At 37.5% G+C, this 14,594-nt stretch overlaps 1 protein-coding gene across 2 annotated transcripts in view; it reads left to right on the top strand.

The window, feature by feature from the left end:
- The window catches only part of LOC128227605 (uncharacterized), a 47,892-nt gene that overhangs the window by 4,921 nt on the left and 28,377 nt on the right, over positions 1-14,594 (top strand). For both annotated transcript variants that reach the window (XM_052938298.1, XM_052938299.1), the window contains exons 3-6: positions 4,470-4,664; positions 6,299-6,496; positions 7,150-7,287; positions 9,947-10,090. In XM_052938298.1, coding sequence (XP_052794258.1) covers positions 4,470-4,664; positions 6,299-6,496; positions 7,150-7,287; positions 9,947-10,090 — 675 coding nt within the window. The remainder of the gene's footprint in view (positions 1-4,469; positions 4,665-6,298; positions 6,497-7,149; positions 7,288-9,946; positions 10,091-14,594) is intronic.

A 14,594-nucleotide genomic window follows, 5' to 3' on the forward strand; every position in this document is an offset into this window, starting at 1 on the left:
CTGTCAAATAAAATTTCAGACGAACATGTCGAACTCCCAAACTTTAAAAAACCATTTCGTTATGACAGAAACGATCGTCATGGTGGGGGTGTCGCAATATATGTCCGAGATACTCTGCATGCAATCCAACGAAATGATCTTGATGTTAATGGTGTCGAAGCGGTTTGGGTTGAAATACATGTATGCCAGCGCAAATTACTTGTGGGCGGAATCTATCGACCGCCTAACTCAAACAACACACATTGGCTTAACATGGAACATTCACTCGACCAAGCATTCAACCAGCATGTTGACAACATACTTGTAGCGGGTGATTTTAACATCAACATCAGCTTGAATTCGTCAAATAAAATGTGTAGATTGATATACTCCCTAAATTCTGAACAGCTCATTAACTCACCAACTCACTTCACCGAGCACTCTAGTTCACTTATTGACCTCATGTTCATTAAACACACTAATCAAGTTATTTCAAGTTTCGTCGCAGATCCCTTTGTTCCAAATCTTGTCCGGTTTCACTGTCCGACTGTTGCTGTCTTAAAATTCACAAAACCTAAGCAGACTTACTTTCAGCGCCAAATATGGTTATATGACAAAGGCGATTATGTAAAATATAACGATAAACTCAGATCCACCGACTGGTCGTTCATCGAAAACAATCAAAATCTAGATGCTACGGCAGACACAATCGCAAGCTCAATCTTAAAATCAGCCTCTGAGAGTATTCCAAATAAAAACGTAACTATTCGTCCAGGCGACGTTCCTTGAGGTAAAACAACGAATCAGAAAACGTAACAAATTACACCGAAAAGCTAAACTTTCAAATAATGCACTGGCTTGGGAACAATTCAGAAACTATCGCAACGAAACAACAAATATAATTCGAAAAAATAAAAAGGAATACGAACATAAAATAATAAACAAAATTAACTCTGATAACATAACAACTAAAGTATGGTTCAAACTAGCTAAACAACTAACTCAAAAACAAACATCTTCACCAGTTCCAACTCTTATTGATGGAACAATTAAGGCAGAGTCCGATGAAGAAAAGGAAGACCTTCTAAACTCATACTTTAGCAAACAATCAACCATAGAACCCCAGCAACATCCCCCTTTTACAGTTGAGAACGTTCCATCCACTTTCCTCTCACAAATATTGTTGACAAGCCAGGACGTTAGAGATGCAATTTCCTGTATTGATACTAGTAAAGCCAGTGGTCCTGACTCGATTAGTCCTAAACTTATTAAAGAGGGCAAAGACGAACTTGCTGTGCCTCTCTCGAAATATTTTAATAGATTGTTGGCAAACTCTACCTTCCCTTCTCCATGGAAGTTGGCGAACGTCTGCCCCATTTTCAAAAAATCTGATCCATCTAGTCCCTGCAATTATAGACCAATATCACTTCTAAGTTGTATTGGCAAACTCATGGAGCGCTGTATCCACAAATACCTCTACAACTACGTCATCTCGAATAAAATACTTACATACTTCCAATCTGGTTTCATCAAAGGCGATTCTAGCGTCAACCAGTTAGCTTTCTTTTACAACGACGTCAGCAAAGCCTTAGATGAAGGGAAAGAAGTAAGGGCTGTCTTTTGTGACGTTTCAAAGGCGTTCGACCGAGTCTGGCATTATGGCCTTATTCATAAGCTGTCATCCATCGGTATAAGTGGTTCACTTCTTCATTGGTTTTCCTCTTATCTTTCTGACCGCAAACAACGGGTAGTCCTATCCAACTCTGCTTCAGGAATCCTCACTATCAAAGCTGGTGTTCCTCAAGGATCTATCCTTGGACCATTGCTCTTCCTTATTTTCATTAATGACATTGTCAATGACATTAAGGCAAACATACGCTTATTCGCAGATGACACCAGTCTTTACATTATTGTCGAAGATCCCGTATCTTCTGCAGCCGACCTTAACCATGATCTATCTCAAATATCATCTTGGTCGAAGAAATGGCTAGTAACTTTTAATCCATCCAAGACAGAATCTGTTCTCTTTTCTCGTAAACGTCAACAACAAAATCAACCCCCACTTTATCTCGACAATGTACCCATATCTCAAATCAGAACTCATAAACATCTTGGGGTAACCTTCTCTTCAGATGGCAAATGGCAATCCCACATATCTTCAAACGTCAACAAGGCATGGCAGAGAATTGGTATTCTTAGGACGTTAAAGTTTGTAATTTCCCGTGCAGCCTTGGACAAAATGTATGTCACTTTTATTAGACCTTTACTCGAGTATGCCGATGTTGTCTGGGACAATTGTAGTAATGAATTAAAAAAATGATATCGAAGCTGTCCAACACGAGGCGGCTAGAATTGTAACCGGTGCTACCAAACTTTGTAGTATTGAGCGGCTTATAGCTGACGTTAACTGGGATACACTTGCGGAAAGGAGACGCAAACATCGCCTCATTCTGTTCTTTAAAATGAAAAATGGTCTTTCTCCAGAGTATCTTACAAATCTAATTCCTCAGCCGAGAGCTCAGCCATATGCCCTACGAAATCGCTCAGAAGTTCCAGTCATCCCTTGTAAAACTCAAGCCTATGGTACTTCATTTCTACCCCTGACTATTCGCCAGTGGAACTCACTTCCTGAAGATATCAGACATGCACCTACTCTCAGCGAGTTTAAATCACAACTTAACACGAAACCAAAGAAATCACAACTCCTGTATAATGTAGGAAATAGACAACATCAAGTTAATAATGCTCGTCTGCGATTAGGATGTAGCTCATTAAATTATGACCTTCACAGAAGAAATATAATTCCTTCTCGCATTTGTGCTTGTGGTGCCGTTGAAACTGTGTCACATTATCTCACTCAGTGTCCTAGATATCAATTAATGCGTAACCGTTTTATCCATGATTTACCTTGTGCTGCTACTGTAGAAAATCTTCATTTCGGTAATGATCGCCTTACTCTTGATGCCAATTCAAGCTTGTTTTTAAAAGTCCAGAGATTCATTACAGCATCAAAGCGTTTTGATGCCTAACAGTCGACCCCATTGGTGTATCGATCGCTTTTCATCGGGACAGTGTGTGTGACAGAATATTTTTGCGTTTTTTTTTCTTTTTGATTGTTTGTTTTTTTAATAGTTATCTTATTATTCCAAAACATTCAAATTAAATGTAAATAATAGTTTGAACAGTTATTAAACTAATATATTTCGTCAAACTGTTCACTTCACATCATACACTGACTTTTCTATGCAATTCTAACTGTACACTGCTACATGGAAAGGAATTAATATAAGCAATTACATTGCTTGTTTTCCGATCCATGTCATCATACTATTGCTGTACTGTTATTTTTGTATATACGAACTGAATAAAATATGTTTAAACTAAATATGAAAATATGCAATCTGATTTTTTGTCAGCAGTCCTATACCACTGGTTTCATGCATTTTTGCATTATTAGCTCGTTCTAAGACAAAATTGAAAAAAGATGTCAAAACGTTCAATTTGTGAGAGTGCAGCTTTAAAATAAGTTTTCCCGGGAATGCATCTGAAAACTCTTCTGTTATCATTTATCTAGTACACTGGGCCACCGGGTCTTTAACAAAAGTGTAGGGTATGTTGACCTTTGTAGGATACATCGCGTTATAATGTCAATCAACCAATCACGCGACACCACAGCCGTAATTAATTTTTTATCGCGTTATAAACGATAATGAAAATTGTGTTTTTCAAAGACGATTTTTGAGCAAATATCAACATTTGCTGAAGGATTCCAGCTTTTGGTATTTTTGTTTTAACACTAAAAATCAGTTTGTGTATACCACGTGATAAATTACGTCATAAAGATAACTTGTTTTACAACACCAATTTAAACGAACCAATAAGGGCAGTCTATGCCGCTTAAAGAGCCACGCCTTCGTTTTATTACCGGAGTTTGATTAGGTGATTAGTTTCATCAAACACTTTGACAAACCTGATACCAAAATAATGTTTTGACAGTGCTTCGTTAGGCAGCCGTTTTGTTAATAGTTTTTTTCGAAGTGTTTTAAGAAACTAAACTCTTAATCCAACTCAGGTAAAAGGCCAAAGGCGGGGCTCCGTAAGCGGCCTAGACTGCGCTTTGTTTCATTTAAAATTGTGAAGAAATAGTGAAAAAAAAAAACGATAACAAGAAACAAAAAGTGGCAGATACTGATTTGAAAAAGAACTTTGAAAATCCAACCCGGAAGTCAGATAAAAAGTCAATAGCAATACTTACGGTTTTCAATATAATAGAAAATTTGTGTCGTAAATTTAAATACATATATGTTTTTTTCACATTCCACACGATATGTTTTAATGTCTTACCCCATAAAATGTCAACGAGTCCCTTCAGAATCAAAGTCTTGTCTCGGTTCCTATGTGAAATGTTTAACTCTTACACATTTATTGCACACCCCTTTGTTAAAATTGCATTTAAATTAATTGTTTTAACCCCCCCCCCCCCGCCCCAGACGACTTGGCATACCAGAAGAGAGCATACCAGAAGGAATCCTGGGAGACACTGTCCGCCGGTCGCGCGGTGGATGGCGACATCACCAAGTGCACCGTAGCACCGAAGGTGGTGGACCAGCCAAGTTGGACGGTTGACCTGGGCCGCGACATGGCCGTCGAGGGGCTTATCATTTACGCCGACGATAACACCACCGGTGAGGAAACCTTTCTATTATAATGATATTATTTTTTATCATTCTTCTTCTTCTTCTTTTTCTTCTTCTTCTTCTTCTTCTTCTTCTTCTTCTTCTTCTTCTTCTTCTTCTTCTTCTTCTTCTTCTTCTTCTTCTTCTTCTTCTTTTTGTTTTTCTTCCTCTTCTCCTCCTCCTCCTTCTTCTTCTTCTTCTGTTTGTCGGCAGACCAAAGCTTATCCGAGTGATAACTCAACAATTCCTGGACGTATGGGCATCAAACTTGACAGTGAGGTTGGGCCTGACCAGTAGATGACCCCTATGGTTTTACGGGTCATCGGATCAAAGGCCAAGGTCACAGTGACCTTAAATGATAAAAGAATTTAAAAGCTTGTCCGAGTGATAACTCAACAATGGTCATCAAACTTGACATGAAGTCTGGGCCTGACGAGAAGGTGACCCCTATTGATTTTAGGGTCATCAGGTTAAAGGTCAAGGCCACAGTGACCTTGAATGATAAAATGTTGTCCGAGTGATAACTCGACAATGCCTGCACCCATGCCCCTAAAACTTGGCTTGAAGATTGGGCCTGGCCAGTAGATGACCCCTATTGATTTAAGGTCGAGGTCAAAAATGACCTTGAATGATAAAAGGTTGTCCGGGTGATTACTCGAAAATGCCTTCACCCATGGCCCTCAGACTTGACTTGGAGGTTGGGCCTGACCAGTAGATGACCCTTATTGATTTAAGGGGTCATCAGGTCAAGGTCACAGTGTCTTTGAATGCAAAAATGTGGTTGGAGTGATAACTTGACAATGCCTTCACTCATGGCCTTCAAACTTGCCTTGGAGGTTGGGCCTGACCTGTAGATGATCCCTTTTGATTTTAGGGTCAAAAGGTCTAAGGTTAAAGTCGGAGTGACCTTGAATACAAAAAGCTTGTATGTTTGATTACTTGACAATGCATGCATACATGACCCTCACATGACTTGAAATTTTGGTTTTGGGTGACAAGTTGATGACTTATATGGATATTGAGGTCATAGAGTCAATGGTCAAGGTCATAATTCATATCCTTCATTAAAATTATGTTATATTTACTTATTCCCTGCTCCTAAGAGGATACATTTTTTTTGCAAATATCAGTCGTCATCTGAATATGATTAAAACTGAACCTTCTATCCTCACACTTTGAAAGGTCATAGTCTTAAAACTGCCACACAGGCATCCAATGTCAATGGCAAATCAGCTGTCATTTCGGTCCCTGCATATTTCATTCAATTGTCCAAAAACATCCAGACAACATGCCGCTCGGTGGGGGGGGGGGGGGGGGTGCATACTGTTTGACAAACATCTCTTGTTATCATAACGTTGAATATAATGATTATTATTAATATAAAAATAATAATAATAATAATAATAATAAAATATTTTTATTCTTTTATTCCTTCTTAATCAAATAACACGTTTTGGTTATTGTGTCGAGCGAAACGAAATAAGCGAAATTGATAAAAGTACATGTATAGCCAATTATTACATAGAATATCATCATTACCTTATATTGAAAGAAATCAAAAGAAGAAAAATCACATGGACTATCTGCTACATTTTCATGAAGTCACGAATTATTTCCTCGTCTTAAATTTTGTATATTTTTAGCACAATTAAGGACGTTCACCATTGAAATACGAAAAGAGGGAGCTACAGCGTGGCAGATGTGTAACCACTTCAACCAGTCGATGCCCGTTCGCTTAGAAACCACCTGCCGGACGGGCGCCGTCAATGGCCAATACGTTAAAGTGACGGCCCTACATCAAGCGTTCAAGCTGGAATTATGTGAAGTCAGCGTGTACGGATGTAAGTACTTTATGTTATAAAACGGGTACCGTTTCGAACGAGCTTAGATTGTGGGGGATCCGTGGTCTAGTGGTAACACACTTGACTGTCAATCCAGGGGTCGCAAGTTCGATATCCCTGCACTAGTAACGTAATACAAATCGTCATTCTGGGGGACGTTAAATGAGGCTGCCGTGTGACTGGGCCATACAATGGTGAACGTTAAAGAACCAGGGTAGCTCTAACCAGGGTTAAATTCTTTATGTCCACTTTATAAATATATGCTCCAAAAACCTTATATGACTAGCGATGTTATCGAAGCATTCGCCAAATGGGCCTTGTCCGAGTATTACACAGCAACGTGCTCGGCATTGCACGCTACGTCATACCATCGACAATACGTCATTCTAGTGTCGTAATGACTAATATAAAGGAATTGCAGGATAGACTAGCTGTTCACATTCATACAAAAGTGTCATTTTACAAAAAACAACACCAACAACAAACACATAGCATACTGTATTTTGTTTGCATACCTATATTTAGAATTGATTAAAGCTTGTCCGCTGGTCAGCTAGTATACCTTTATCATACTCAATGTTTCGACTGTCAGTAAATAATCGTATTGTTATGTTATTTTTGCCTCCGTAAAATCTATTATGCATGTTCCGCAGATTGTTTGGGCGGGTCGTATGGAAACTATTGTCAGAAAACGTGCGGCAATTGCTTAGCGGGAGAAACGTGCAGCACGAATACAGGGGAGTGCCCATCCGGATGCGAAGCTGGTTACCACGAAAACACATGTGACAAAAGTAAGGGCAACCCTAAGCAAACGCCCCCCCCCCCAATCGTTCAAGTTTATTTTTATTGAAATTTAGCTGAAGAAGAGAAATGAAATACGCCCAAAATGCACGATTTCGGACTAGAAATTGTTTAAATTGTCTAAGGAGAATAAATTTTGGTGCTGAGGGTGGGGCGCAAATAAAAAGGTTAGGAACGCCCCTTCTTACGTCAAATTCAGGCTCCGCCTCTTTAAAACAACCTAGCTTTCTTGTACATATAATTTATAAAACCACAAACAATATATGAGAATTCTAGAAGTGATGACCATACATAAATATATTAAAAAGGATATCGATAAAAACTGGGACCAATAACCAGGTATAATAATGTTTTGTGTTAAATTACATCTATTACTTTTCACATATTCACATAAACATTGTGTTTTTTTGTCTTATTATCTTATTATACATCATATAGATATGGCTTAATTTTCTTCTTAACTGCGGTGTGGAGGTCAAATCCATTATAGGCAAATGAGGTATACAGTGGTAGGTAAAATATGCGATGCCTAAAGCGTGGCTTTTTTATCACGGATATATCAAGGTCATTTTTGTTTGCAGAAAAACACACAAATACTTTCGTAATTATGCAGTGCGTTAAGAGAATGTAAGGGCCATCACCAGTGCTTAAGTTGGATTGAGTGATCATTATTTGAAAAGTTGTCAATTTGTCATGTTTAATGTGGGTTTTAGCTTCAATATTTAGCATCCTTTGCAACATGTGTAGGTGTAACAAAAGTGGATCAAAAGAGAAGGGGGCACCCGACGCCCGCCCCCCCCCCCCATAAAATTGTCCAAGGTTACATTTTATTTCCAGCTAGAAATTGTTAAATTTGAGTTGAAGAGTACCCCCCCCCCCCCCCCCGCCACCCCCCCCCCCCCCTGCCAACTTTTGAAATGAAATAAATTTCGGTTCTGCGGGAGGGGCGCAAGTCCAATGGTTACGCCACTAAGTTAACCCCATCAAGTCAAATCCTGGATCCTCCCCTGTGTACCGAGGAGTTGAGCAAATTTTATGACAGAAGATTTTATCAGATTTTGGCCCATAAAGGATTTGTATTTTTTCGGCAAAGCCTTTCTACAAAATGAATATGTTTTGTATGAAGCCATTGAAGACTTACTCATCACCAATTGCAGATTAATTGCCCGAGTTTGCACTGCGGAAGGACCTTCAAATAAGCAGATCATATTTCATCATACCATTTCAATGGAGTACCCCCAAACACCCCGGCCAACACCTTAAACCAAAACAAAAAATGTACTTAATGTGTCAGGCAATATCCTCGGGGGCGGATCCAGGATCTGACTTTAGTGGGGGCATAACTTATGGGGGCAACATTTTTGACATGCGCTCTTCCCTCAGTACCATTTTTTTTAGGGGGGGGGGGGGGGGGGGTTAAGGTGTTGGCAGAGGTGTTTGGGGGTACTCCCCAAGATAATTTCAACAATTTCTAGTCCGAAATGGTGCATTTTATACCATTTTGTACCATATTGTTAAGGACAACGTGCAATACATATATTTAACTTGTAAATATACGTATTGAAGTATCGTATAAAGATTTCAATTTGAGGCTGTGTCAGAAATATGATATATTTTACTTTTATTTTTTTTCATATAGAGATCTATGTAAAATGGAAGAAATGTGTTCAGCCAAACTTTTTTTCCGATTCATATTACTGAATACGAGAGTTGTCTAATGGTTAAGGTGCCCACCAGGTCCAAATATCACGAAAATACTTAAGTCAAATCTCAATCTCAGACCTTGATCTCAAAATTTTACCACATACTAGCATGGTAGGATTCAAAATCTTGCATGTTTTTATGCTTTTTGAAAACGTTTTTTTTATGGAATGTGTTGATAAAAATATATATAATTTTCAAAGAAAAAATAATTGAAGAACAAAAATATACTTGAGTAAGTGTTAACGAATAATGAATTGAACTCAAATACTTTTTCATTTTTTTCAAATGGAATCTTGACCGAATATTTTAATCAACAAATCCTGTAATAGAAAGTGTTCTTATAAGGTGTAAAAAGACATATATGGTTTTTAATAAATTTTGGTGTTATATGGTAAAATGAGTTGAGATTGAGATTTTACTTAAGTATTTTGGTGATATTGGGGCCATGAGCACCTTTCCATGGCCTCTCAAAATTGGTCCGTATTACTGAAGCATCTTAATATATATTTAACATTTTATTTCTTTTAAAAAACTAGTTCTTTAAAACTGATTTTTCGTTTTTAAAAACCTAAATGTCAATATTTTATTGTAGAATTTACACTAAGCATAATACTTTCTTTCAGTGAAAAAGAACAGGTTAGGAAATTGTTGAATTTAAGGAAAAGGGTAGAATTTAAACTTAAGATGCTTTAAGATGCTACGGCCCCCGCTGCAGAACTTGAGTTTACTCAGGAAACTGACGCGAGGGTAGTTCTATAAGGCTGTCAGGTTTTGTGTCCTTCGAGCTAAAATAAGTTCAAATAGCTATAAACTAAAATATATATTGATCCATATATCTGCAGCCAAGAATAAAATATTAGAAACATCGATCGTACGATATGGTCGTTGATTAGATGGCCGCTTACATCCGGCAACTGTTATTGCATTACGGTGTTATTCTCGCAGGATGTGATGACGGGAAGTGGGGGAGAGGATGTACGAAGACGTGCGGCAAATGCGCGGATGCAGCGCCCTGCAGCGTCTTCACAGGGGTATGCCCGAACGCCGGCCTCTGCGAACCCGGCTACGTCACCGGAAACTGCTCTTTAAGTAGGTACCGGTAGTATTTCCCCAAGTAAAAGGAATGGTGTGGGGTAGAGATCAAACGCTTATTTTTGTCTACTTCCGGTCCGATACCCGTGGTACCAGGTATTGCTATATCAGTGTCCATTCTCGGCACGCCAGCGTATTTATTTATATAGGTTATGAATAAGCTGGGTGCCGAGGATGTGCTTGTGTTGTATACGAGTGTAGTGTATATAAAATAAATTTTGGTTCGGGGTACCAACATAAAGAACCTTTGACTTAAAAAGAGAAACGCGGTTACCATCATATTATACATTTTTATATTTAAGAGGTTCGAACATACTTCTATACAAATATATAAATGTAAAATATTATATTTCTATACAATTTATAACAAGTTTAGGTTATGAATGTTAGTTAAAAATAAAAAAGTAGTTGTATATAATAAAAAAATATGTTAATGACTGTAAGCTAGTATGTTCATACGAGAAGGTGGAACCGGTATCTTGAGAATATGCCGTAGGTATTGCAATCAAACAGTTAACCTAGTCCACATGAACAGCCGCCTGAGAGTCTTTGACGAATTTTGTTTCCGCGACTCTACGCGTTCAGGGGAACATAATGAATGTCCAAATGTTAAAAAAGTTTCCATAACGCGCATTGTCGGACCGTATTTGGTACAAAAACGAATATGGTACAAATGTACCATATTCGGTCGAATATGGTACAAATGTACCATATTCGGACCGAATATGGTACAATTTTCGACCGAATATGGTACAAACATTGTACCATATTCGGTTGGAATAAGTTTTTCTATGCTCGCCAAAACGTATTTGGTACATACCAAAAAAACTCATAAAATGAAAATGGCCTACGTATATGGTACATAAATTATGTATTTCTTAATAAATGAAATAGTCTGCCAATGTGTAAACTTTTTTTCAAACTCAAATACATTGTATTAACCTAATATTGGAAGTGACAAAAGTATCATCATCATCATCATCATCATCATCATCGTCGTCGTCGTCGTCGTCGTCGTCGTCGTAAGTAGCAGTAACAGAAACAGCTAACCTAACCACACTTTACATGGATTTAGCTGGTTGTGTAACTGTTTCGCCGGCTAGCTCAGTCGGTTGCGCGTCAGATTGGCACGCAGGCGGCCTGGGTTCGATTCCCGGGCGGGCCAGATACTTTCGTGGAGATTGGTCACGAAATGATTTCTACGGCCATTCTTCCCCTACCGCTGTTTCAAGTAGGGCAGTTGTCAATTACTGGCGAATGTATCTGCTTAGTACTGGTTACTAAGTACTAGTACTCTAAGACTAGAGACGTGCTTGCTCCAGGTAACTCTGTAAAAGTTTGAGGATTATCGCATTTTGGTTATGTTCATAGAGTGTGAACTTGTAAGGGTAAAGGTAGGCGAGCAAATCCATGAAGCGCGCCAGCGCTTCTTGGAAAATTTGATCGTTTAATACCCCTCGGTATTAATGCTTATATTTTAATACATTTTAATAATAATTGGTAGGTTTTGTCCAGATATGATTGCTTTAAGCAAACGTCGTTGCAGGAATGTCGACGTCGCATTCGATTGGTCGAATGACGTCGCGTCAGCCATATTAATGATTTCGTGCATTGTTTGGGTCAATCTAAAACTTCTGACAAGAAGATATTGCATGAGAAAATCCGAAAAATAAACAAGAAATTGGGCCGAAAAAATAACTAACGAAATTCATATTTCATGCATTTGCAGTTGTTTTACGATAGAATTTCTTCGATATAATTCAATATCCTTTGGTCAGTAGTTTTAGATTGACCCAAACAATTCACAAGATCATTAATAGCAATTTTCAAATTTTTAAAACTTTTTTTTTCGAAAGTGTATTTTCACCAAAATCCGATTTAAGAGATTTTGAGCTCTTTTAAATGAATATATCTCTCCAAAAATAAGGATGTTTGACTGGCTGCTTTAGACAGGTGTGACTGTATTCCTAAACATTAGGCGAAAAGAAAAAAATTGTCTGGTTCCGGTGACCCGACCCTACCTATTTTTTTCGCCCGACCCTAAACTTTTTTTTATTTGAATACGAAAAAATTGGTCCGATTTTTTACTCAATATTCAAGAGAATTGTAAAGAACGTTTTTAAAGCGTTCATGTAAACATTCTAAAAATAAAACAAAACTTAATAATTTTAGTTTAAGTTTTGAATCTATAATATGTTGTCTTGATTAAGGGAAAGTAAATTTTGAAAATAGAAATACATTGATCTTGTGGCAAGGTTCGAATCAAAACCTCATATTTTTAAATAAATGTACGAATTTGCACAGCACTAAAGCATTCAACGTAAAGCATTCCCTGCGACTTCTTTTTACGCTGATATTCAGTCAATTTAAAATGTTCTACAACCCATGATTTTGCCATATAATTGCATAAATACTGTACTAGTCATAGCAAGCACCGAAAATGGTCTCGTTTATAGCGAATTATATTTTCAAAATATAACACGTACAGAAAGAAACAATTATTAAACCTATAGGGTTAAATGTGCATAAAACTCCTCCAGCTTGCACACTATGCATGTTTACAGTACATAAAAAGCTTAGTGTTGCACGCACAGAAGACTTTAATCACACAAAATATACATTAAAATAACGTTATTATATCACCTTTCACTCAGCATCAGTAAAAATAAATAAATAAATAAAATAAAAAGAAATGCCGACCTACCCTACCTACTTTTTGGGGGCATGTCACCGGAACCAGACATAATGTTTTATTTGGCCTTACTTTGTAAAGTTGATTTGTCGTTCCGACGTCATATTGCTGAGAAGCCGACAAAGCTTTGAAGTTTCCGATTTTTTCTTTGATAACGTGCCGCTTTAAAAAGGCGGGAATTTTGCACACGAGTCTTACTCAGAAGTCAGTAACCATATTTGACTTGGCGGTCGGCAAGAAAAGTTGTGATTTTCGACTAGAAAGAATTGAAATCCAAACTTTCTTCAAACTTCAAAAGAATTCTTGACAGTAAGTACTGTACATAATTTTAATTTTCAGTTGTCTTAATATGCATTGATGTTTTAACATGCATTGATTTTTATGTTTTATGCCCCCCCCCCCCCCTCAGAGTGCATTTGCAGTTGTCCGTCCGTCTATCCAATTGTCCGTGGCATTCCTTCCGGGTGCGTAACTCCTAAACTGCTAAAATATTTAAGCTACAGTCATGAAACTTCATGAAAAATGTTGTCCATCATCAGCTCTCAAGATACATTTCAGCTCACCTGAGCACAAAGTGATCAAGGTGAGCTATTGTGATGGCAAGTTGTCCATCGTCCGTGCGTGCGTGCGTCCGTACGTGCGTCCGTCAACAATTTCTTCAAACGATTTCTCCTCCTAACCCGCTAAGCCAAATTCAATGAAACTTGGCAGGAATAGTCCTTGCATCAAGCTCTACCAAAGTTGTTCAAAGAATTCCATTTCATGAAGAACTCTGGTTGTCATGGCAACGAAAAGGCAAATCATAGTGAAATCTTTAAAAATATTCTTGTCCGAAACTGCAAGGCCTTGAGGTTTGATATTTGGTATGTGACATAATTTTGGTATGTGACATAATTTTGGGGTCCTATACTAAGATTGTTCAAATTATGCCCCTGGGGTAAAAATTGGCACCGTCCCGTGCCTGTGTTGAATATTTACATAATATACATCTGCATACTTCTACTGTTTCATTTTTGTTAACTTTTCTTCTGAAAACAAAATGCACGAACTCCCAAGCCAAACATTGGGCAAGATTTGCCCATGAAAACAGACATTTATTTTAAAGATTCATAAATAAATTATATACCGACTGGTAAAGCTTGTCAGACGTTAGCATTTCAAATTGCAATGCTTTTTTAGTTCATTTACGTTCAAATGACTGTGTGGATTTCCATATAACCCAGAAAATAAACGCTAATCACTGTAAAATGAAAATTAAAGTAAAACGCAGCATAAAATAAATGAAAACATACTTGAAATACTTATACTGCTCTGTCGGACAGTATTTGGTACAAAAACGCTTAGTTTAACTATATAATTATTATATAGAGAAATTTAAAAATATATATCTTTTTCTCTAAAACCACTTTGCCCAGAGCTTTGATATTTGTTATGTGACATTTTCTATTGAACTTTCGACTTTTGATGAATTAAACCTTGACCAAGTGACTTAATTTTGAAGCTTTTGCCTTTATTTTCCTTACAGTTATTACAGCTCAATCTGATTTTGGTGAAAAATACACTTTCGAAAAAAATTGTTTCAAAAGTCGCTATTAAAGTATTAATGATTTTGTGAATTGTTTTCGGTTAATCTAAAACTACTGACCAAAGGATATTGAATTATATCGAAGAAATTCTATCGTAAAACAACTGAAAATGCATGGAAAATGGATTTCGCGTTAGATCTACTAACGCGATATTTTCGGCCTATTCCATTCCTATTCAATAAATAGGACAAAAATACCAATTTTGGTGTATTTTAATTGAAAA

This window comes from Mya arenaria, chromosome 3, assembly GCF_026914265.1.
Source record: "Mya arenaria isolate MELC-2E11 chromosome 3, ASM2691426v1".
NCBI classification, from domain to species: domain Eukaryota; kingdom Metazoa; phylum Mollusca; class Bivalvia; order Myida; family Myidae; genus Mya; species Mya arenaria.